The 25,414-nt window shown below is 39.6% G+C and overlaps 1 protein-coding gene across 1 annotated transcript in view; it reads right to left on the reverse strand.

Moving 5' to 3' along the window:
• Positions 1-4,726: 4,726 nt before the first annotated feature.
• Positions 4,727-25,414, reverse strand: part of PIWIL4 (piwi like RNA-mediated gene silencing 4) — a 188,845-nt gene continuing 168,157 nt past the window's right edge. Inside the window, exons 15-21 of the mRNA XM_063430649.1 lie at positions 21,454-21,654; positions 20,740-20,843; positions 17,716-17,786; positions 11,769-11,922; positions 10,710-10,835; positions 9,996-10,143; positions 4,727-4,843 (exon numbers count right to left, since the gene is read on the reverse strand). Coding sequence (XP_063286719.1) covers positions 4,727-4,843; positions 9,996-10,143; positions 10,710-10,835; positions 11,769-11,922; positions 17,716-17,786; positions 20,740-20,843; positions 21,454-21,654 — 921 coding nt within the window. The remainder of the gene's footprint in view (positions 4,844-9,995; positions 10,144-10,709; positions 10,836-11,768; positions 11,923-17,715; positions 17,787-20,739; positions 20,844-21,453; positions 21,655-25,414) is intronic.

Raw genomic sequence — 25,414 nt, forward strand, 5'->3', positions numbered from 1 at the left:
GTAAACATTGTCAAGATTTTTGCATTTTATACCAGAATTGCTGTACTGAAAACACAGCTTCCTTCAATTTTTTTTTTATCTTGTCCTATACTTTTAAAGGGACACCCAACTAGACAAAAACATAGATATTACTAGTTAGTAGATGATTACTCACAATAAATACATGCTTATATTCATTGGGAGTATGTCTTAAAAAAGAGTTCATATGAGGTGCAGCCTTTGCAAGTTTCCCCCCCCCCGAAGAGACAAACAGTGTTTTCATGGGGAAATAGTCGGGACTGCACAGGAGGTATGTGGGGAAGGAAGGTATGCTGAAGAAGAGCTGCCTGTCACTTTAATTAGCTCAAGGGAACTAATGAAAGCAGGGGGAAAATTCCCTGGGTGTTTGATTGACAGCCAGGGAGGTGTTTCATTAATTTATTATAACGTATAATTAAACTGGGATACTCCTCACCCACAAAGCACTTCAGCAAGCTGTAGTTCTTTATGGTGTGTAGTGGTCCTTTATTAACACTTTGCATTCCTGACAAATCAGTTAGAAGATTAAGATACACTCTATTAACTCGACACTATGTAAATCAGTTTGAGTTCAATTGGAATTATCCAAGAGATCTTACAATGAAGCAGGAAAAAAACTGATTTCGCCTAATTCGCCAATTTGGAAGCATCGGAATTCATGAACTGGCACAACATGAAAGCAAATGAATCTGCAACAAATTGAAGTTTATTCGAATATTAGGGGTGAGTGGCCAGGGGCAGAGCTGTTCTGAGAAATTTTAGGTGAGTTACTTATAACAACTTTAATATAATTTAGAACAAGTACAATGTATCGTACTTATACAGACTGAGAATTTGGTATGTTTGTCTTGGAAGCCATTGCAGAAAACAAAATTGCCACAAAAATATATATTTATATAAAGTAGACATCCCAGGCTTTTTACCTAAGGGTATTTTGACACTTCATATGTAGCCATTAAACGGTCAATCTCTGCTAAATATTCCAGTAAACATTTGTTTGTTTTTCTGATAGTTAATATACACATATAGCAAGGTTATTTTAATGTTAATTTTGTAAACCTAATGTGTGTACAAAACCCCATAATGTTTTAACCTACATCTACAGTTACAACAATACCCCCAATGTATGCCTTTTTCATTTTCCTACAAAGCTACAGCTCCAATAGACCTGACCATTTCAGTTTTTACAGTTAGAATTTTGAGTGATTTGGCGGGTGAATGTCTTTTTTGTATTTTGAAGCGTTAAACCAGGGGTGCCCAAAAGGTAGATCCCCAAATGTTTTAAACCTACAGTTTCATTGATCCTTTGTCATTCTAAAAGCATGCAATGGATCATGGGAGTTGTAGTTCTTGAACATCTGGGGATTTAACTTTTGGGCACCCCTGCGCTAGACACTCCAGGGTATCTCATATGGTGTATATTGTGCCTTAATGGCATGCATTTAAAAAAAAAAAAAAAAAAAAAAAAAAAAGTTTATGTCAGTTTGTGGTAAAAAAAAAAAAAATGGGAGGGTGAGGGAGGGGTTAACATACACATATTTTTGCTGAATATTTAGGAAATATGATATATGACACTATGATAAAACCCCTCAAACTGTGCTCAGCAAACTCTTCTAAATAAAGCAATACCCTCAATGTGTACCTTTGGCACTATCTTGTGAAGTTACAGTGCCATATGATCTTACTATTTCAGTTTTTGCAGATAGAATTTTGTTACATGAATTTGGGAATTGTAGCAGTTTGACAATTCTAATTACCCCATAAATGCATACCATTTGTGAAAGTAGGCACTACACAGTATGTCATATGGAACATTTTGAGCCTTACTGTACATCCACTTTAGCATGGATTTCTTTCAACGCTTACAGCATTATTTTATTGCTATATTTTTTACATTGCACATTGCAATTTAGAGGTTACTTTTGTAAACCTGACGTTTAATACTGTTAAATAGCACTAAATTGTTTTTGTAAAAATCTTCTAAGTTTTTTGTAAAAATACATGGCTGAAATTATAACTTGCCCAGTGCAGATTTCAAAACAGAACCAGCAAATTGAAGATTTGGTGCAAACACTTGATATTTGAGTGTCCCTGCTGTGAGCAATGATTTACAGGGAGTGCAGAATTATTAGGCAAGTTGTATTTTTGAGGATTAATTTTATTATTGAACAACAACCATGTTCTCAATGAACCCAAAAAACTCATTAATATCAAAGCTGAATATTTTTGGAAGTAGTTTTTAGTTATAGCTATTTTAGGGGGATATCTGTGTGTGCAGGTGACTATTACTGTGCATAATTATTAGGCAACTTAACAAAAAACAAATATATACCCATTTCAATTATTTATTTTTACCAGTGAAACCAATATAACATCTCAACATTCACAAATATACATTTCTGACATTCAAAAACAAAACAAAAACAAATCAGTGACCAATATAGCCACCTTTCTTTGCAAGGACACTCAAAAGCCTGCCATCCATGGATTCTGTCAGTGTTTTGATCTGTTCACCATCAACATTGCGTGCAGCAGCAACCACAGCCTCCCAGACACTGTTCAGAGAGGTGTACTGTTTTCCCTCCTTGTAAATCTCACATTTGATGATGGACCACAGGTGCTCAATGGTGTTCAGATCAGGTGAACAAGGAGGCCATGTCATTAGATTTTCTTCTTTTATACCCTTTCTTGCCAGCCACGCTGTGGAGTACTTGGACGCGTGTGATGGAGCATTGTCCTGCATGAAAATCATGTTTTTCTTGAAGGATGCAGACTTCTTCCTGTACCACTGCTTGAAGAAGGTGTCTTTCAGAAACTGGCAGTAGGACTGGGAGTTGAGCTTGACTCCATCCTCAACCCGAAAAGGCCCCACAAGCTCATCTTTGATGATACCAGCCCAAACCAGTACTCCACCTCCACCTTGCTGGCGTCTGAGTCGGACTGGAGCTCTCTGCCCTTTACCAATCCAGCCACGGGCCCATCCATCTGGCCAATCAAGACTCACTCTCATTTCATCAGTCCATAAAACCTTAGAAAAATCAGTCTTGAGATATTTCTTGGCCCAGTCTTGACGTTTCAGCTTGTGTGTCTTGTTCAGTGGTGGTCGTCTTTCAGCCTTTCTTACCTTGGCCATGTCTCTGAGTATTGCACACCTTGTGCTTTTGGGCACTCCAGTGATGTTGCAGCTCTGAAATATGGCCAAACTGGTGGCAAGTGGCATCTTGGCAGCTGCACGCTTGACTTTTCTCAGTTCATGGGCAGTTATTTTGCGCCTTGGTTTCTCCACACGCTTTTTGCGACCCTGTTGACTATTTTGAATGAAACGCTTGATTGTTCGATGATCACGCTTCAGAAGCTTTGCAATTTTAAGAGTGCTGCATCCCTCTGCAAGATATCTCACTATTTTTGACTTTTCTGAGCCTGTCAAGTCCTTCTTTTGACCCATTTTGCCAAAGGAAAGGAAGTTGCCTAATAATTATGCACACTTGATATAGGGTGTTGATGTCATTAGACCACACCCCTTCTCATTACAGAGATGCACATCACCTAATATGCTTAATTGGTAGTAGGCTTTCGAGCCTATACAGCTTGGAGTAAGACAACATGCATAAAGAGGATGATGTGGTCAAAATACTCATTTGCCTAATAATTCTGCACTCCCTGTAACCCTGCTCACACTGGGTTAAAGACCCATTTAAAGAGCAGCATGCTGTGCTAATTTTCAGCGCTGCATGCAGCTCAACTGTCACCCTGGGGAACCACTAAATATGACCCCAGTTGACAGAGGGGAGACGTATTTATACCTCGGTTTTCTGGTGTTAACAAGGATTTAACCCTGCTTACATCGTAATCTAGCTATAGGCATTTCATGATTATTTAAGGAGCTGAATGCAGCTCACCTGTCAGTATGAGCCACTAAAAAAGGCCTTGCTGACCGAAGGGAGCCCCAGGTGTGAATTGATTCCTGGGATACTCTGGTTTAAGCAGAGATTGTACCCTTTGAGCATTGCAAAGAGATCATTGGTCAATCTTGGGCCACTAATTTTGACCCTGGCTGACAGAGCGGAGTCCCAGGTATCAAATGACACCCGGGGTTCCCAGTTATCAGCAGGGAAACAGCCCCTGATAATAATGATGCATTTAATCAATGTGAATATAGCATAAAGATATTCAGTTTTTGAACGTAAAAAAATAAAAAAATACAAGTGTTACAGAGGTGTGATTATTTCTGCATGGCGGAGTTTTGAATAATAAACTGATAAAATTGATGAGATTTCTTTCCAAGTATTAACACAAAATTATTATTTTTATGAACTTTTTTATCACAAAAACAATGTGGGAAAAAAAAATCACCACGTTTCAGAGCAATTCAAACAAAAACATTTTAATAACAACAATCAGAATGTTCACCATTTGAGCATTTTCTTCTAACCAACTCAAAAGATGACTGACCTCAAAAGAGACTTATCATCTCGGTCCCTCCGAATGTTCTTCACATCAGCCATGTTGATAGGTTCAAACCTGCCCTGATAACCATCTTTATTCAGGACTAATTAAGGAGTTAACATCCACTCCACTATGTTTCTTTACCATGGTGTGTGAGCACCAAGACATCTTTATCAACAAGATTGCAATATCAGTTTAACAATTATAAAAAACTTAAATAAACAAAATATTCGCAATAATGTTAAAAATATAAAACAACAGTTTAAAGGTAATACAGATTGTCTGAAAGCTCCAGACCGGGCTCTTTGTGAATACTCTGTCCCACGAGGAAGGTCAGTTTGTGGGCATACTGGCAGGGAGCGGGCACACGGATAATTCCCTGTACAAAAAAAAAAAAAAAGAACATTGTTATTAACATAAACACAGCGTGTGTATGGGGGTCAGTGTGTGTGTGTATGGGGGGCAGTGTGTGTGTGTATGGGGGGCAGTGTCTGTGTGTATGGGGGCAGTGTCTGTGTGTATGGGGGCAGTGTCTGTGTGTATGGGGGCAGTGTGTGTGTGTATGGGGGGCAGAGTGTGTGTAGGGGAGCATGATTGTGGGTCTGTGGGTTGGAGGATAGATTAGTAAATATATATATATATATATATATTTTTTTTATTAAAAATTATTTTGAGATCCCCCCTCCCTGCTCACATCTCCTGCAGTTCCTGGTGGTCCCAGTGGTGAGCGTGAACTCTAGCAGCCTCAGGAGCTACTAGATTTCACTCTCGCGAGATTTGGAGTGTTGCTGTGCAGGTTAGAGCACCCCCGGGTCTTCTCTCCCTCCCTCCCCTGCCGGCTGCCAGCAGTACACATTGAGCGGGCCGGAGAGGGAGATCTCTGATCTCCCATCTGGTCCTGCAGCACCGGCAGGGGAGAGAGTGGCACCTTTCCCGGTGCTATGATCACAAGATCATAGCACCGGGGAAATAGCTTGCGGCAATTTATTGCCGTCTGCAAAAGCTTTCACCTGACAGTATAGTCGGGCGAAAGCTTTCGCGGACCGGCAATACATTCTTGCGGACTGGAGCTGGTTCGTGACCTGGGGGCTGGGGACCCCTGTGTTAAACAAACTCAGACTTGGACTGTTGCAAAGTCCCCTGCCACAGAGGCTTCCTAGGAATGGCAGATGGATTACTGTAGGATCTGGTAGACTTAGAGTAGTGTATAAAAGGCATACTGCACAGTCTGTGTCTTTACATAATTAATTTTCAGCACTTTCAGAATGTAGAGGTGGTATAGAGACCGGCTCAGGCACTGAGTTTGAGGAACCACCTTCCTCTATATCTAAGCTGTCTAAAACTGCAGTCAATGACAAAAAGGACAAGGCGAGGCCTGATAAAAAGCAGTTGTTGTTGGGGGTTCTATTATAAGAGGTGTGGAGTCAGAAATTAGTGGCTTTGTGAAATACCTTCCCGGAGCTATTGCTCGCAGAGACAGGTGACGTACTTTTAATATTGTTAAGCAAACAAAGCAGGAAGGGGCAAATGACTTGGTTTGCAATGAAGTGTCCGAGGTAAAGGAAGTTTTTGTGTTTTTGCCAATGATATACGGCAAGTTGTGTCCACACTGTCATTTTCTGAAGTTCTGCCTGTGGATAACATTCAGAATGACAGGCGGATGCGTATTAGGGACTTTAACTTGTGGCTTGTTGAATGGCGTTGGGAGCAATGATTTGGCTTTGTTGCTCATGGTAGCTCTATTAGGAATAGAAATGAACTGTACAAAAAAGATGGTTTGCATCTGAGCTGAGCTGAGCGGACGCAGGCAGCAACAGCTCCTGTGACAAACTGCAATTTATGCTGCATTTACCTGCATAGATGCCGAAACAGGCCATTCACGGACTGGCTTTTGGAAAGGGAACCCAAAACCTCTACAACGATACCACATAAGTGGATGCCCCACTAAGATCCGCTCGGCACAAACATGCGGCCTACACACGGGCGGCTCGGGGGAGATGGCTGTTCTCCCGACGCCTCCATAGTCGGCTGACCTTCCTAAGAGTCTACGCCCCCTCCCCCCCCATGGACCGGCGGGGGTTATCCCGGTCCACACCGAACTGGCTCACAAGCTACTACAAGCCTCTGCGACCTCCTGCAGCCCACACCTCGCTTGCAAGATGGCGGCTGATGAACATGCTCTCGGGCCTACGCCTTCTCAGCCTTTACATGAGCAGCTGGACACCATACTCCAACGCTTCTGGGAGAAGCTGGAGCAGCGTGCTTCCCAACTACCCCCTACTCATGGCAGAGACGAGTGAGGCCACGGGGTGGAAAGGTAAAAGTACCCACTACCCGAGCCACAAGCCCATCAAGGCCAAAGGTTGTGAGGAAACCCTCTCTAAGGCATTGACCACAACTTTGGAAGGCCACACCACCAGGCCCTTCCGCAGCGCCCAAAAAGGGAGAGACCCGGCCTTTCAGAGTACCCGAGTCTGTGGCCCAAGGATGCCGACCTCGAACAAGGCCTGGAACTGGGGAGGAACCTTCTGCCACCCACGACTCCCAGGTGCCCGCTCCCAGGATGAGCAGCAGAGGAATCGGCTGACACAGGAATTGGAGTCCTGAGCTCTTCACACCAAGCAGGATGGACTGAATGGCAGAGACGGAGTACCACATAACTCCCTAAAGATGATTTAAACCCCTTGTCTAAGCATTCTGCTGTTTACTGCCGATGAGCTGCTACATTGATTGAAGGGGGACATGTATATATACCAATATACCATATATACCAATCCTGTATTTACTAACTAAAAAATGTGCGGTTTCTGCTTGTCATGACACTGTCTATTATGTACTATCTCAGGCTTGTTTGTACATCTAAGCACTGCAAAAATAAAGATTGACAAAAAAAAGAAAAATAATATCAGGAAGCATTATTTTACCTGGAGTAGTGGATGCATTAAATAGCCTTCCAGCTGAAGTGGTAGAGGTTAACACAGTAAAGGAGTTTAAGCATGCGTGGGATAGGCATAAGGTTATCCTAACTATAAGATAAGGCCAGGGACTAATGAAAGTATTTAGAAAACTGGGCAGACTAGATGGGCCGAATGGTTCTTATCTGCCGTCACATTCTATGTTTCTATGTTGCTGCTAGAACCTAATGTTTTGTTATTTTTTTAATTTTGTTTAGTTGGACCCCTGGATCTAAATAGGGAGGAGAACACTATTGCATTAGGAATGCGTGTTTGTATTCCTAACACTACAGTGTTCCTTTTGTCCATTTGCCTGCTCTGTCTTTATAGCCCATCTGTCTGCTTGTTTATAATTTGTTTTACCGATATAATACACATCACTATATTTTCATACAGTTTCCCAGCATTGATGAAGAGACGATAACTACATTGTATTCTTCTGACATTGCTATTTGCCTTGTATAATTTAGGTCACTACAATCCTGACTTATTGTATTGTACCGTAGTTACTAATTTTTCTGTTCTTAAAGGGTAATCCCAGTCCCCTAAAGCATTCTGAAGGAGTTAAAAAAAAACAAAAAAAAAACACATACATGTTCAATAAACTAATTGATATTTTTACAGTAATGCTTAAAACTTAGAGACTAGAAATATGTACATGCTGTACAGATCAAACATAAAATATCCAGATATCAGTGTGTTTATGTACGGTGTTATATATAATTAGACAATACTCTAACCCAGAGTATCACAACATTTATAAATTAATAACAAAGTTAGAATCAAGGGGATATATACAAAATATATTACAAAATTAGTACATGTAATGTAGTCCCAAATACCTGGGAAAGACATGTTGCTCAATGTGATGCTTGCCATCCTATTGGTGCTTTTCCCTCTGGGAACGGAATAGTTAAAGGACCACTATAGGCACCCAGACCACTTCAGCTCAATGAAGTGGTCTGGGTGCCAGGTCCCCCTGGCTTTAACCCTGCAGCTGTAAACACAGTTTCAGAGAAATTGCTATGTTTACACTGAGGGTTCATCCAGCCTCTAGCGGCTGTCTCACTGACCCCGAGGGAAGGGGGAGACACCTAATAACCCTATAGTGCCAGGAAAACGAGTTTGTTTGCCTGGCACTATAGTGCTCCTTTAACTCTCACATTGCAGATGTTCGTAAATTATATTTCTTGTGAAACTTACTCTACAATAGAATGGCAGTTCAACTGAGGAAATGTAATTCATGGACATTTTAGAACATTGTCACTGTTCTAGGATATACTTGTGCAGAGGTGATGGAATGTTCAGTCCAACAAAGGCTTAACTGTCCCAATCAACCATCTCTGCCACAGGAACAAATATTGAAAAAGTGCAATACAATGCAATACCATGCATCAAACAGCAGGGGTCACTATGATACAACTTGCTACACTCTATGCAAGCAGTTAAATTGGTAATATACACTGTATACAGATACAGTCCTTATTTTTAAATTATGATTTCCTAAGGTTTCATGGTGATTGTACAATAAACAACTATGTCCAAGTACATTAGATCAACCCTATAAGCTGTTAGGTGTCATACTTATTGCTTGAAGTCTCTTTGGATTCTACCTACTGTCAGCTTTCTTATTCAATAATTATTTATGAGGGAGTTTTCATTATTGCTCAAATAGACCGTTTGACAAACTGTTAAGATACTTTCATAAATAGAAAACATATCAACCAAATAAAAATGGAGAAAGGAAGTTGGACTCATTTTAAAAATCATAAAACACTGCAGTTGTTTTTAGGTAAATAAACGTCAAAGCAGATTAAGACAATATAGATACAGAATAAACTTGAAATGACAAAATATTTGAGAGGCGATTTCCCTATCGGCAGCAGTGGGTTAAGGGGCTGGCGGAGGGACTAAATCTAAAATTAATACGATATGAATATCGGTTATAGTTATTTATGTATTTACTATATATTACTGTATTGCTGAGAAAGAAATGCTTAATTTAGTAAATCTTAAACATAATTTGTACAGTGTATATGAAAAGTATATAATACGTTTATGGAATTCGAAACAAAAAAGAATAAAAGAGATATTAAATAAAAGTAAACAAATCAGTCCCTACTGGCCTTGTTCCAATCATGTTTGCTGAGACTGCCTTCGCTAGACCAAATCATTGCAGAGTCTAGTGGGCAAATTGTCCTTCGTGCAGCCAAATTGTGCCGGTCTGGTTACGTCTGAACTATTCCTGTTTTCCCTGTACCAAGTCCGTGCCCAGAATCCGATCCTTAATAAATTTCATGAACTACACATGTGCCAAGAGCTCTTCCTGCCTTAAGAAGGCAGAGAGGTTTAAGTATTCTACCTAGCCCAAACCTGCCCGCATTCACCCAGTATTGTGCCTATTTCATACTTTAGTACACAGCCTACGGTTCTATTCAGCTAGTACAGTCAAGTTGTAAGAATTCTAAATGATCTAAACAGAAAACAGGAGTATAGAGAAAGGTATTTATACTTCATGTGTTTCAATGAGGAACCACTGGATTTTGCCAAGTTCCCCTGTCTGGATATTGCACTCACTGGCCAGTTGTAGTAAAGGTGGCATAACTTGTACGTTAAACGTTGCATGTGATCTGGCTTCAAACAATTGTCATCAAACAGTACGTTGTAGTATGTGGGATTCACTGTCCCCTGACGAGCCTTCTGAGTTATTAAGTAGAAATCGTACCTAGTGAAGAGAAGTGATTATGGTTAGATAGATGCAATCTTATGCAATTACGGAGCAAGGGAGATCATGAACACGGCTCCCATTTAGAGAAAAGTAAATGCATTTAGATGTTGAAACTCATGTGCTAAAACATATGAAAACAAAATCACAACATGCTATTTTATAATCTATATCATCTAAACAATGAAACAGTATTTTATAATCTAGTTCATCTAAATCATTTAGATTTAGCTGGAGATTTTACATTTATTACCAATTAATAATTACGTTATCTTACGAGCTCTTCATTTCCTCTCAGAATTTTTGGATATTTACAAAGCTTTTATATAAAAAAAAAATAAATAAATACACCACACGCATAGATCAAGTATGATATTTATTGACTGTTTAATAGCAGTGTACAGTTATAACACCTGTTTATTAACCAGAAAAAAACAATCTAAAGAGACATGTGAGTCTCTTTAAAGCTCACTACTGCCTATAATGTTTTATAAGAAGTTAGAGAGGATGTGCAAGCAAGCACGGGGGTGTTCAGCAAGTAATACTTTTGTAGAGGTCATACATACCATTCAGGTCTTGTGGCTTCATTGTCCACTACAGTTCCGAGCTCTGGATTCTGGATTCCTCGGCTGGACTCCTGGAAGAATCGTGTGATACACTTCTTCCTTACCACCACCACGGACATTTTAGGCCTGGATTATACATATAAATCAGTCAGTAGACGATCGTACATCTTATGTCAAACAGTGATAGCAAATGAATGAGATCCAAATATTGCTGGGCTGCAATTATACATCTCCCTTGACATCCCACACTGAAAAGTAAATATAATATTAAAGGGAAATAAAGTCACTGAAGGGTCCTAGAGACACCAACAAGAAACAACAAGACAAGAGTTTTAGGTGTTGGCTGCACCCCACTGTGGAAGTCACACTACGCATAACAGAGAACTATACATGATTAGTATTTCAACTGCTCTATGAGTTAACCCATTTTTCGTCCTGCACTCTATTTACAGTGATTTCCAACCATTCTCAAACAAACAGCTCTGGGTTAGGTATTTCCTAGTAATGTTTCCATAGGGAAACTGAGAATTCCTAGACTACTGGTGTGTCTTGGGATGGGAATTATGGTCTATTGGACAAACTGCAATAGGAGGAGCATGGAAGAGGAGACTCGACACCTCTGGTTGGTGTGTCCTGCCTCTCTGCATAGCAAGGACTGACATCCCTCATAGTGGAAGTTTTAATGGATTGTCACTTTGTTAAGAAAGAAAGTTAATTTCATATACAACTTAGCAACCCTAATCTTGCCTCCATATGAAGCGTTCCATGTTTATAACTGCAGCCTAGGCAACCAACAAAATCCATTTTAAAAGTGCCATATATTAGGGCTAAATATATTGATCATATATATCGTAAATATATTGGTCACTTTACTTTATGTCAGGCCATGTCAATACTGACTTCCAGTTAAAAAGCTGGTAGAACAGATCTTAAGGATGAAGAAGGGTAACATTTGTATATGTATTTGTGAAGGAAATGCAGGACATGAACTTGATGAACATTTTTGTTTTTGAAAACCTTTCAGAGAAAGGATCCCGTGGCGTTTATTATCGATGATACCTGTAATTTGTGGAGACATCCTGGAAGCTGTTGAGAAGTTGAGGGATTTCGTAATCCACAACTAATTTCAGCTGCCCATCTCCCACACCATCTCGATAAACAATTATACGATTGGGTAACTCCTTGTTGTATTTATGCCACTTCTGGATGGCCCCTGTTTAAAAATAAATAAATTTTAAAAAAGTTACTATTGTGTTCTCTGCAGGGCATGATTAATAGCCCATTAAGCCTGGTGCTGACAGTTATGATGGAACTAATTACAGAATCTTATCGACAGAAAACACTAAAACGGTTATACCTCCCAAGCGTCATGTATCTGGTGGAGGTGGTGCTGGAGGGAAACTCACAGGATATAGCTATAAGAAAACACGTAACCTATGCTAATCTCTCACTTTCATCTTTCAACTAAATTCATAGCACCTAACAGCAGTGTCTGGTGAAGCAGGATTTTGGTGGGTGTGGTAAAAGGGTGGGCCACTGATGTGAATCCTGTAACAAGAACCGCCCAAAGGGACAAACATGCCCAAAAAGGGGGCGTGTCTGCACAAAGAATCAGATGGTCAGCCTGGCGTGAATGTACGTTAGGCTGACTGTCAATCATGCAGAATGACCAACCAAGGGCAAACTGTGCAGACAGCACCCTGAGCTTGGCATAAATGTGTCTAATGGTGCGCTGGCTCGACGCTTTCTAAGGACTGTTCCCTAGGACTCGCTGGTCCAGTCTTCTCTTAACCTTCTTGCTAGCAGGCAGAAGCTCCTGTTATACAGTCTGGGACAGAGAAAAAGTATATGTAGTAAATGTAGAAGAAAGGGAACATGCCACAGTGTTAGAGAGACTGAAACAACAAGAATATATCTGTAGTGCGCAAAGTCAGCTTTACCTTAACTAATTTCATTGCCAGCCAGTCCACACACATTTTGTTCCCCTACATCCCTCTTACTGCAGCTGGCCCCACCTCCATTTCGAAGATCATCAATCTTGACGATATCAACCTATCCAATGTGTCCCCTTTGGAAGGAATTGGGAGGCTATTGCGCATGCACGGTAAAATGCCACGCTGCGCAAATCAACATTTCCTCATAGGGATGCATTGAATCTATGCATCCCTATGGGGAGCATTAAGCATCTCCATGCAACATTGGCCCAGGAAGCACCTCTAGAGGCCGTCTGCGTGACTGACACTAGAGGTGTTACTAGGCAGCAATGTAAACACTGCCTTTTATCTGAAAAGTCAGTGTTTACATTTAAAAGCGTGCAGGGACAGGAATTAGACCTCAGAACAACTGCATTAAGCTGTAGTGGTTCTGGTGACTATAGTGTCCATTTCAGAATTGTATTTCTGACGTTGAAAAACCTGGCTCCTAATTTTTTTTAGCTGGCTCCTAGACTTCAACCCAATTTGTCAAGCCCTGCATTAAAATGGTATTACAAGGAAATAATAAGGATGCTGTGTTTTAGTGTACCTGTTTTTAAACAGGAACAAAGCTTCATGGTTTTTTAATAAAAATGTGGCTTATAGTATATGCTCACTGCTCCCATTTATAAGAATGGCAAAGTGTGGACTGGGTGTAAACTGCCACCTAGCTACTTCCTGCAGAAGATCTAGGTTTACATTAAAATCCAGTTTATCATCATATCAAAGTTTATCATCTTGTTTAGCATTTTTCCCCCTTTTTCTATAGCAACATAATACATTACAAATAGGGGTTATCTCCGGCTTGAAGCATTATTTTATTTTCTCTCTGCAATGCTGAGATTGTCACTTCACTTACCTATCAGACGGTCAAGGATGCCCAGAACAGGACTTCAATGAGATAACATGTCAACTCAACCTTGAGAGAGAGAGAGCAGTGATCTCCCTTGTTCAATGTCCGCATGGCTTAGGCATGCTGGACCAGTAAACTCATGAAACATTCATCTAGCCACCTACCAGGTTCCAATAATCTATTTTAGTTTTATATGGACAGCATTGTGTGGTGTTTTTTTGCAACAAACCTAGAGACCTTGCACCTCTTATCAATTGCAGCACTTAAACATATCACTCTGAACTGTGTTTTTCCCAGAAATCTATGTGAAAGGTTGTTACATGCCCACATCTACATTCTCACTGCAAAATAATACATTTAAATTGGTGACCTATCGCCCATGCCCTGTGCTGCCTGCTGAATTCTTGACAGCCTTTCAGGGCAGTTATTTTTAACTTCATTCAGGTTAGTTCAGAGAGCAACAAGACAGCAGCAGAACAGAGCCACGACCAAACGAAAACAATAGAGCAATGTTTTAAAGACTTCAACAGAAATTGCAAAACAGAAAAAAAAACCACAATCCTTTTTTTCACATTTTTGATGCTAATTACGTGCACACTGATTCCCTCCTCTATGCAGTTGCACTGAGGAAGCTGTAAAGTGGATTGGGATTGGGGAAGTTGTAAGGTGGACGTTCAAATGTGGTGAGATTGGGGAAGTTGTAAGGTAAAAGTTCTAGTGTGGTGAGATTGGGGAAGTTGTAAGGTGGATGTTCTAGTGTGGTGAGACTGGGTAAGTTGTAAGGTGGACCTTCTAATGTGGTGAGACTGTGGAAGTTGTAAGGTGGACGTTTTAATGTAGTGAAATTGGGGAAGTTGTAAGGTGGGCGTTCTAATGTGGTGAAACTGGGGAAGTTGTAAGGTTCTAATGTTGTGAGACTGAGGAAGTTGTAAGGTAAAAGTTCTAGTGTGGTGAGATTGTGGATGTTCTAATGTGGTGAGACTGGGAAAGTGTTATGCTTCCTAGGGATTTGGAGTGGAACTCAACTGCAAAATAGTGTTTGAGGAAGTGCTGAGAGTATAGGTCCATGGGGAGGTTCGTGTAGAGTTGAGGGAACAATATGAAGATAGTTTGATGAGAAGAGTTTCTGTAGCTTTAAGGAATACAATATAGAGATAGTTTGATGAGAAGAGTTCATGTAGCTTTAAAGAACACGACATGCAGAATAAGGTGATGAGGAGAGTTCCTGTAGCTTTAAGGATTCAATATGAAGATAGTTCGATGAGACGAGTTTCTGTAGCTTTAAGGAATACAATAAGAAGGTAGTTCGTTGAGACGAGTTCCTGAAGCTTTAAGGAACCCGAGTGGGAATTGGCGTCTTGTATTATAATACAGAGAGGATGCAGAGGAGTAATCTACGAGGATAAGTTCATGTATGAATTACAGAGATAGCTTTTTCCATTAATAGTACTCAGACGGCACAGAAAGACATTGAGGTGAAAATAGAAAGGGATAGTAGAATATTTACTTGCCGTAAGTTGGCGGTTTAAACAAGAAGAGTATTCCAAAGGTAATCCGAGTCAAGGTAAGGAGAATGGAGATCAGCGGTTTAAACAGTCCAGGTTCGGTCAGAAGACAGGACGCTTCAAAATAATCAAGCACTTTGAATCTGGCGCAATTCCTGTAAGTAGCGCGAGGAAGCCGCGTCAGAGAAGGGTGTGTGTCATTGGTCTGTGAACCCGGAAGTGTTGAATATCGGCAAGGCCGCTGGTTAAGTTCTGACAGGAAGTTGTAAGGTGGACCTTCTATTGTGGTGAGTCTGGGGAAGTTGTAAGGTGGACATTCTAATGTGGAGAGACTGGGGAAGTTGTAAGGTGGACGTTTTAATGTGGTGAGACTTGGGAAGTTGTAAGGTGGACGTCCTAATGTGGTGCGACTGGGAAAGTTGTAAGGTGGAAGTTCTAATGTTGTGAGACTGGAGAGGTTTTAAGGTGAACGTTCTAATGTGTTGTGAAACTGGGGATGTTGTAAGGTGGATGTTCTAATGTGGTGAGACTAGGAAAGATGTAAGGCGGAAGTTCTAGTGTGGTGAGGCAGGGAAGCTGTATGGTGGACGTTCTAATGTGGTGGTGAGACTAGGGAAGTTGTAAGGTGGAGATTCTAATGGGCTGACACAGGGGAAGTTGTAAGATGGACATTCTAATCTGGGGAGACTGGGGAAGTTTTAAATTGGTCACATTGTCTGAAAATAATTTGAGATGGCGAATCCCATTACAAAAGAGAGGTGCATCTATGGACCTCAATAAAGAGGTAATAAGCCATTTCACAAGTAAAAAAAATATCCATTAACTCTATCAAACTACAGTCATATAAAAAGGGTTTCCCCGTTGGGAACGATGCTGCTCTAATGGGTATTTAAACTGACTGACAGGAACTGGCATTTTCAATGACACATATCACTTGCACAAATTGATTGCCAACATGTGGACAGTTCTGCAGAGTGGTATGTAGAAGTCAAATACAGCAGGTAGTAAATCAGGTGATTAATCAGTCAGGAATCCTGCAAATGATACATTCTACATACTACAGTGCAGCATTTTAATATGCTGCCAATCAACAAGAATAAATTATGTCTACTAACTAAAAAAAAAAAAAGGTAAATACCTTGGCAACTCTGTTATTTGACAGTACAACACCCCATTCCTAAACCTCTTATGGACAGTCCATATCTTGGGTCAAAATCTGTTTGCCCCTCTTTTCTATCCTAATTTTCCTCTTTTCTATGAGTACTATCTTGTTGGTTTATACCAGAGCTCCACAGCAATGTGTCTTTAAACTACAATAAATGTGTTTAGAAATCAGTCTGTGTAAATAAAATACATGGTTCTTGTCCTAAATTACATTTTAGTTGCAAACATTGTTATTTCTCAGAACAGCGCTGTCCCTGGCCACACCCCTGTGTGAAAGGTCATCACTCTTTTCCCATTTGAAATGTTGGGGGGTATTAAGCCCCCCTTCTCCAGCATTCTGAGAGTTAAACCCGCTAACTCAGACACAGAACCTTAAAATTGGCTGGAAACGTTCTGATGATACTGAAACCATGTATTTTCAGGTGATTACCAAAATGATCACAATTTCAAATGAAAAATATTGTATAAGACTATGTTTTTTCTACATTTTTTAAGTCTTAAACTGGGTGTCGTCTTAAACACGAAATGTCACTGCAAGGGGTAAAAAAAAAACACTTGTGCGCGTGGACTAAGTTAGGATGGCGCCTGCCACATTTTTTCAGTGTGCTACGGCCCTCGCTCATACCTGGTCTCCCTCACGCAGATCCACTTCTGAATGCTGCGGCAAAGAGGAAGAGGTCCCTACTACTGTGATGTCCCAGCATGCCCTCACACCACCTGCTGAATTGTGGGAGCTGTAGTCTCCCAGCATGCACTATGGAGCCATTAACTTCACAGAGTACCGTAGCACAGGGGAGGCATGAGAATCAGAAGTGTGTTGTTCTCCTCAGAAGTCACCTCTAAAATAACACAGTTGTTTTATTTTATGTTTAAAATATTGATTTCTTAATTCTGGGCTCAAAAAATAGGGGTCGTATACATGGGGGCGTCTTATACCTGTACACGGAAAAATACGGTATATAATATGATAATATGTAATTTTGCTATAGACGAATGTAGATCCAGCTTAGCTGTATATTAACTTTATTCTTCTGGAGATCATAAGTAGACATTTATTGATAAAAAAATATGTATCTATATATTTTCTAGCTATCTCTAGGAGAATATTTTTTTTTTTTTACATACAATAACTACATGTGACAGGAAACATGGTCACAGCAGTGTGTCCACTTTGTATGTGTTGTTTGGACAAGAAAACAGCTTTAAATAATGAGGCTTTGAAGATGTACGGTGAAATAAAATAAAATGCCACTTTACTTCCGAGTTAAATGCATTGCATTGCTGGTCTCGCCATCTAGAAGTTGCCAAATAACTATATTTTTAGCAAATACTTTTATCTTGTGAGGAAAGAAAAACCAGTCTCTGGATATATCGTACAAAGAGAACATTATGCAGATTAATTTTAAAAACATTTTCTGCTGTCTACCGATGACTGGCATTTCATGACTGATATAAAAAAGCAAAAAGCGCTTTGCCCTGTTTTAGGACCCAAGGGCTAGTGGATATATTACCTTTCATGCACACTTTCAAGCAATCGGCAAAATCTGATGATGTTTTCTGAATGATGCATCGTGAAAACCACCTGAAAGAAAATGAGCAGAGTTGCAATTTCAGACACCTCATTCTCTTGCTTTTGTAATGTTCTGCGCTGTTAAATAGCAATAAAAAGTCTATAAAACCTGAGGGGGAAAGCATTCTCTTGTTAAAAATGGTTATTTCGTCTCACTCCGAGATGCACAAAAAATATGAAGTTCATAAAAACAAGTCTTAAAACAAAAACAAAATAAAACCGTAATCCAAGTGTGAAGGACACCAATTGTCGATATATATCTCAAGAGGTCTCACTTTGCATCACTGTGTTATGTGTTCTGATGGAACGTGTGACATAATGTCTAATTAAAATGAATGCTATTAACAGTCCATCAGATCTAGTAAAAGTCCTAATGGTTTTGTGAAAATCCAAACAGAATTCAGATTAGCCCTGTGAAGATACAAATAACACCATAAATACAACTTTTAACACACTGGGTAGAACACAATATCTGTTAAGTGAACAGCCAGATGCCGTGCTATGAATATTTTCCTTCACCCTTATATACAGAGTATGCTTTGCATGAAAATGTAAACATCAATGCATAGATTTCATTCAATTCTGGCATTGGTTATTTGCTCTTGCATGGGAAATCACACATGAACTTGTTTAAGTTTTATCAAGATCAACTTGTTTAAATTGCGGCTTCACCTTTATGGACCTTCATTCATGTGACTATGAGCAATCCTATATTGTTCAAGTGTTTCTCACATGTCACATTTGGATTTCTCATCACCTGGCAAGTAAACATTCTGTTGACACAACATTCCACAATTTATTGTTTTGGACAATCGCTATGAAAATCTCTGCAGCTTTCTGTCTATTGTAGTGATGCCTGCTGGGACCTCTAAATTTGGGGTGCAATCCACTTGCTCAAGGAATGGGCAGTGAAAAACCCACATGTAGCCATATTCGATGGTAGTTTGGAAGTGGCATTTATGGTGAGGCCAATTAATGCACATTAATGAGAGCCAATGTAGGAATGTGAAATGCTATTATCGCAACTGTCTCCAGACTAGCGAACTATAAAATACTGTATATAGTATATAACACTATGCTTATTTTTAATACAGAATACATGTAAGTAGTGGTGAAACAACTTGCAAAATGAAGGTTAAAACAGCCTAGCAGGAACCCCCCAAAATCTGCAAAATGAGTGCGAACATAGATTCCGTTCTCCGATGTTGGTCTAAGTTTTCAATTTGGTTGTCCATATAACAAAGAGCTTAAAGAGTAAGGCCCACAGTTTTTCTGAGATGCATTGATTTATCTAAAAAAAAGTTACAGAGAAGATATTCTAAAACTGATATTGTTGAAGCGGAATGGGAAATTCTGCTTTAGCAATATCATAGAAAGAGAAAGATCGCAGGTTCCTGGGTGGTCTAATTAAGTGTAAAACAGTTAAAAAACTGTTTGGCTCCTTACTGTCTAGAGGGACCATTTGGCACCATAACCGTTACATCTGGCTTATTTTTCGTGACTTTTTATATTCCTTATGTGTCTTCAAAATGTTAGAAATTTTGCATTAGTGTAGTTTCAATGCATTTTACCTATACTAGACAGCTGTATGCTTTGGGAGAAATAAATACAAAGAGTGCATTTTTAGCTGCTGAATTACAGTATTTAGCAAAATGCTGGTCAAATAAGCACAACTAACAACAAGTAAATCAGGTACTGGGAGGCTCAACATATCTCTACATCTAATTACTAAAACAGTTAGAAAGAATACAAGCCTTATTAAAATACACTGCTTGAAACTTTCATACAACTATAGCAAGAATGGTAAACGAAACCAGACAAGAGGTCTGGACTCTATCAATACAACGGTTCAAGTATTTTGAAAAAAATAAATGAGAAAGTTGACACAATTCGTACTAGACAATAAAGTCAATCAAATTTAAAGTGTATCTGTCTTAATGAAATGAAATGATAAAAGTGTGTTAGCTTCAGATTACACAAGAGCACAGAAGTGCAAACCCCTAGTCCAGGGATAGGCAACCTTTGGCACTCCAGATGTTGTAGACTACATCCCCCATAATGCTCTTACACCCAGAATGATGGCAAAGCATTAAGGGAGGTGTAGTCCAAAACATTTGGAGTGCCGAAGGTTGCCTATGCCTGCCCTAGTCTTTTATTTATAGATAGCGAGAACGAATACACTTTTGGAACTTACTGGTAAGCTGGACAAAAACTTTAAACAATGATGTTTTCTACGCCAAAAGTTCTTAGAATTCAAAGTGATGACATTAAGTAAAGCTAAGTTATTGGAACAAAAAAGAGAAACACTCTGGATTGGAGAGAGAGGGAAAGGGTGGGCTTAGGGAGCAAAGCTATTATCTAAAAACATGAAGAAGATATTAGCACGGCTAACGCTGGCTAATATAACCCACATATTGCTCCCAACGTGTGCATTATATATATTATATTTATATAGCGCCAACTAATTCCGTAGCGCTGTACAATGGGTGGACTAACAAACATGTAATTGTAACCAGACAAGTTTGATGCACAGGAACAGAGGGGTTGGGGCCCCTCAATGAGCTTACATGCTAGAGGGTGTGGGGTAAAGTGAGGTAAGGGAAGTATTAGGGAAAGTGGGGTAAAGTGAGGTAAGGGAAGTATTAGGGAAAGTGGGGTAAAGTGAGGTAAGGGGAGTTTTAGGGAAGTAGGTAGTGTGGATGCACAGAGAGTCAATAAGTATCAATAATAAAAGATACTTTTTGTGATCTAAGCAATATTAACAGCAACAATAATTTTCTATATTTATTCAGCTGTTTGTTTCTAGATTGAAACAATTTGTTACAAAGTACTATAATCAGTCAGACATAGTAATTGCCATTGTATGCTTGTCCTGGGTATATATGCCTGTGTTTGTCCTTAATCTAATCTCAAACTAATACTATGCGGGAATCCAATAGGTTGCACTAGCAATAAATGAATTTACCTTGTTAGCCTTGCATTGGTGCTGGCAACAAAACCCACCACGGAATGGCCTTTGTTTAATGAGTCCTTATTCACATCTATGCCAACCACCATGAGGGATTTAAGCTGTGACAAAATAAACAACAAGATATAAAACAATGGTATTTCAATAAAATGTATGACTATAAAAATCAATAAAAAAGACTTTCATTTATTTTGCTTGGCGGTCACAAAATGAACGTTCTCTATCCTGACCTTTTGGAAAATCCAAACAGCCTAAAAAACGGGTAGACAACATTAGTTTTATAATTTTATATAAAAGGGGATTGGAGCCATCTTGCCCAATCTTTAAGTAAAACTCATCTCATCTCCTAGAAGATGAGGAGAGAAGTAGCCAACATTATTGAAATAGCTGATAGAGAATGTTAAAGATGGTGTAAGCATATCTGAGCATAATTCAATTAACTTTTAAAGGAATACTGTAGGCACTATAACCACCTCATTGGGTTGAAATTATTATGGTGCCTGGAGTCCATGGGTGTTGGATCATGCATCACTACTAAATGGTTTACTAGTAAATCTTTAGTATATTAATGTATACCACCCCTACTGTAAGGATTTTTCATATACATCAACTCCTTTGGTATAAAAGCATTTTCTGATATTACTTATAAATCTCCCAATCTCCAAATTCTGGCAGTACCCTCTTCTTCTGGCTACCCTTCTTTGGACTCACAGGGATCTCCACTGCCCAGAGCTCGCCTCCAGTTTTGCAGATAATTTGCATGGCGATCTTGGTAGCCACACTCATAAGCATGTGCTGCTTGCTGAGAGTACGGCTTTGCACGCACTGGCTGGGTACCGGCTGATCCAAAGTTAAGAATTTTTTGATAGAATCATAGCAGTCTTTTTGGTTGGAGGGAAGCACGCACAGCACCTGCAAAAGAACACAACAAAACCATATTAGAGACCAGATTAATATGGTTATATTACTTTTAAAGGAAAACTGTTATGGTTTTTTTTTTAAAAAAAAAGGTTACATGCAATATAGCCTCTCCACGTTAAATCATAATTATTCAGTGTACATTTGTATTTTATTTCCGTATGTCCCATTAAAAAAAAGTGTTAAAACACAGTGTTGTATGTAGTGGTTATGGTGTAACAAGTGCAATCCCAGGTTAAAGAGCCAAACCTGTAACTAGGGTAAGCACCAGGCGCCGGTCACTTCCTCCAGACAGCCAGGAGCTCTCTGGAGATAGGTTTGTGGTACAGAGCTTTGCTTATTGCCTGACAGTGCTCAGCTACACACTCAGCCAGCCACACACAGTAGGGCTTAACTCAGAGGAGCTAATCGAAGCTCAGTGCAAAAGATTCTGGCTCTCCTCTAAGCAAAGACTGGTATCTGGTGGACCCCAGGTAAGTTGTCAAATGATTTGCAAATGTTCTGACTACTCACTTTGAGAGAATGGCAGTAATCAGTAGTCCTAACCATCACAGTCCAAACCCAAACAAGACGTGCACAAATCTGATTCAGCTGCATCAAACAAATCAAATCTTTGTATATCTACTCCAAAACAATCTGTCTGGGATTTACCTGTGGAGTTGTCTTTCAGGCGTAGATTAAAAGGGATTTGTTTCGATCAACACAGCTAAAATGGATTTTTAAAAAGTCTAACCCAAACCCCACTATCGTCCATATCTCGCATATCACTTCTCTTTCTTTTGTCTCTTCGTTATTCATAATTCCAAAACGGAACGCAGAAAATGTTTGTAATTCTGTATATTGTCCATGAACATCTTGCATTGTATATTTAATTTAAAAAAACAACCCTACAGGGACAGTATAGGAACCCAGACCACTTCATGTCAATACATATTTGCATTCCTAACACTATAGCGTTTCTTTAAAAAGAAAACAAAAATTATAATACCGGTAATCTAAACCTAGTCTTTTTTTCTGTGTTGTCTGTGCTCTGAGAGGTTAAAAATACCTGTACTTTATATAGAATCTTTACACAAAGGCAAAACAACAGAATTGAGCAGCACAGACCAACCAAGGGTGGTATAAGTAGACAGGACTAGAACAATCTCCTTGAAATTAAAAGTAATGGTAATTTAAATTATGGAGTGTTTTTCTCTATTTTGCTCACAATTTGATGCTGATTATTTAATTGCTAAATCTTTACATATAATTTCCCTTGTAATTTAAGCACAAACAGAAAAAAAACTGCATATGCAATGTAATATGTATTACCTTACAGCTTCGAGAACTAATTGTTTGGGATAGTCAATGCAGATCTCTATGGACGCTGCTATTTCTGTCTCTTACAAAAACAAAATTAAATAATAATAATGTGTTTCCTAAAATTGCTTGTCTGGATCTTAAATTATACATGAGCTTGTCCGGCCATGACTTTACAGAAAATGCTGCATTTTCACACTGCTTACTCAAAGACTTACATACACACAGCACTGGTTTACAGAAAGGAAATAAATCAGAACCCAAGAGATAAAACGAGAGGGTCAAATTAATGAGCCTTTTGTTAAGCCGTAGTCCACTTTTTTGTTTTAAAGGCGCAATCTTAGCGCTATAACTATTACAGCTCAGTATAGAAGTTATGGTACAGAATCTCTAGGTATAACCCTTTAATTTGTTTGTTCACAGTTTCACAAAAAAGGCGACTTTTATGCACCTATTGCCTAGCCCCTCCCCCTCTACCGTGTGTTTTTGCCCATCACCATGAAGACCATGAACAAATTAAACATATATAGGATCTCATCATATATAGCTTAGAGGAAAGACGAGACGGGGGGATATGATAGAAACATTTAAATACATAAAGGGAATCAACACAATAAAGGAGGAGACTATATTTAAAAGAAGAAAAACTACCACAACAAGAGGACATAGTCTAAATTTAGAGGGACAAAGATTTAAAAATAATATCAGGAAGTTTTACTTTACTGAGAGGGTAGTGGATGCATGGAATAGCCTTCCGGCTGAAGTGGTAGAGGTTAAACCAGTGAGGGAGTTTAAGCATGCATGGGATAAGCATAAGGCTATCCTAACTATAAGATAAGGCCAGGAACTAATGAAAGTATTTAGAAAATTCGGCAGACTAGATGGACCGAATGGTTCTTATCTGCTGTCCCATTCTATGTCTCTATGAATGTTGATGATGCATCTGGCAGTCTTAACCTCAGGTATTGTTGTGCTTTAGGAGCCATGTATTTTCACACTTGTACTGTATCTAACTTTATGATGACTGTGTGTATATAACCTTATGATGACTGTGTGTATATAACCTTATGATGACTGTGTGTATATAACTGTATGATGACTGTGAGTATATAACTTTATGATGACTGTGTGCATCTAACTATATGATGACTGTATGTATATAACTTTATGATGACTGTGTGCATCTAACTTTATGATGACTGTATGTATATAACTTTATGATGACTGTGTGCATCTAACTTTATGATGACTGTGTGTGTATATATAACTTTATGATGACTGTATGTATATAACTTTATGATGACTGTGTGCATCTAACTTTATGATGACTGTGTGTGTATATATAACTTTATGATGACTGTATGTATATAACTTTATGATGACTGTGTATTGTGATCCTTGTTTGTAGGTAGCACGGCCCTCTAGGGTAAACAACAGGCACAGTCCTTTTAATTGCATATACTCCAGGCACTTTATTTGTAAATCCACACAGGAGACAGCAGTAAATGAAAACATAAATATAACACAAATCCCTATAAACAAAAACCTAGCTCGTATGAGCACTAACTAACATTAGATTCCCTATCTCTCAGGGGTTAAACTAAAACAAAACAATATTGGTTTCACCAACCTAGAGTCTTTGTCCGCTCTCAGCACTTCCAGCCTTCCAGAGAGAAACAAACATTCTCCCCATACCTGCCTAGCAGGGAGGGGTTTATTCCCACTGCTGCAGTCGATTACCTGCAGCTGAGCAGTAGGTTGGAGACAGTCCAAAAACCCTGGCTTGGATCTATGTCTTCCAAGAAAACCGCTAAACTGCGGAGTGGAGCACTGGCCCACCCTGCTCTCCAAATGCTCCACCCCAGGGGCCCATAACTAAATATTCATTCTGGTTATATACACAGAAACATACACTCCCCCTGGGGTTAAAAATCATATGCCTCTCTGAACAATTCTGTCAAATATAGACTCCCTCACAGACCACCCCATTCACCTTATCACATATCCCCCTCCCCAGCTCAAACCCATCGGGGCGAGCGGCCTGGGACCAAAAACAGTGAACTCGGGAGAGGCCATCTGCATTACCTTGGGCAGTTCCGGCCATGTGAGTAATAGTAAACTGGTAAGGCTGAAGACTTAGGAACCATATAGTCACCCTGGCATTCTTTTCTTTGTTTTGCCTCATCCACGTTAAAGGAGCATGGTCCGTGATCAGTGTAAAACATCTCCCCAGTAAGTAATATCTCAGGGATTCTAAAGCCCATTTTATCGCCAGGCATTCCTTTTCCACTACGGAGTACCTCTGTTCATGGGGATTCATTTTCCGGCTCAGATACATGACAGGATGTTCCTCTCCTTCATGTACCTGGGACAGAACCGTGCCAAGGCTCACATCAGACGCATCGGTCTGTACCACAAATGGTTTAGTGAAATCCGGAGCCACCAAAACGGGGTC

The sequence above is a fragment of the Pelobates fuscus genome, chromosome 1 (genome assembly GCF_036172605.1).
Source record: "Pelobates fuscus isolate aPelFus1 chromosome 1, aPelFus1.pri, whole genome shotgun sequence".
NCBI classification, from domain to species: Eukaryota; Metazoa; Chordata; class Amphibia; order Anura; family Pelobatidae; genus Pelobates; species Pelobates fuscus.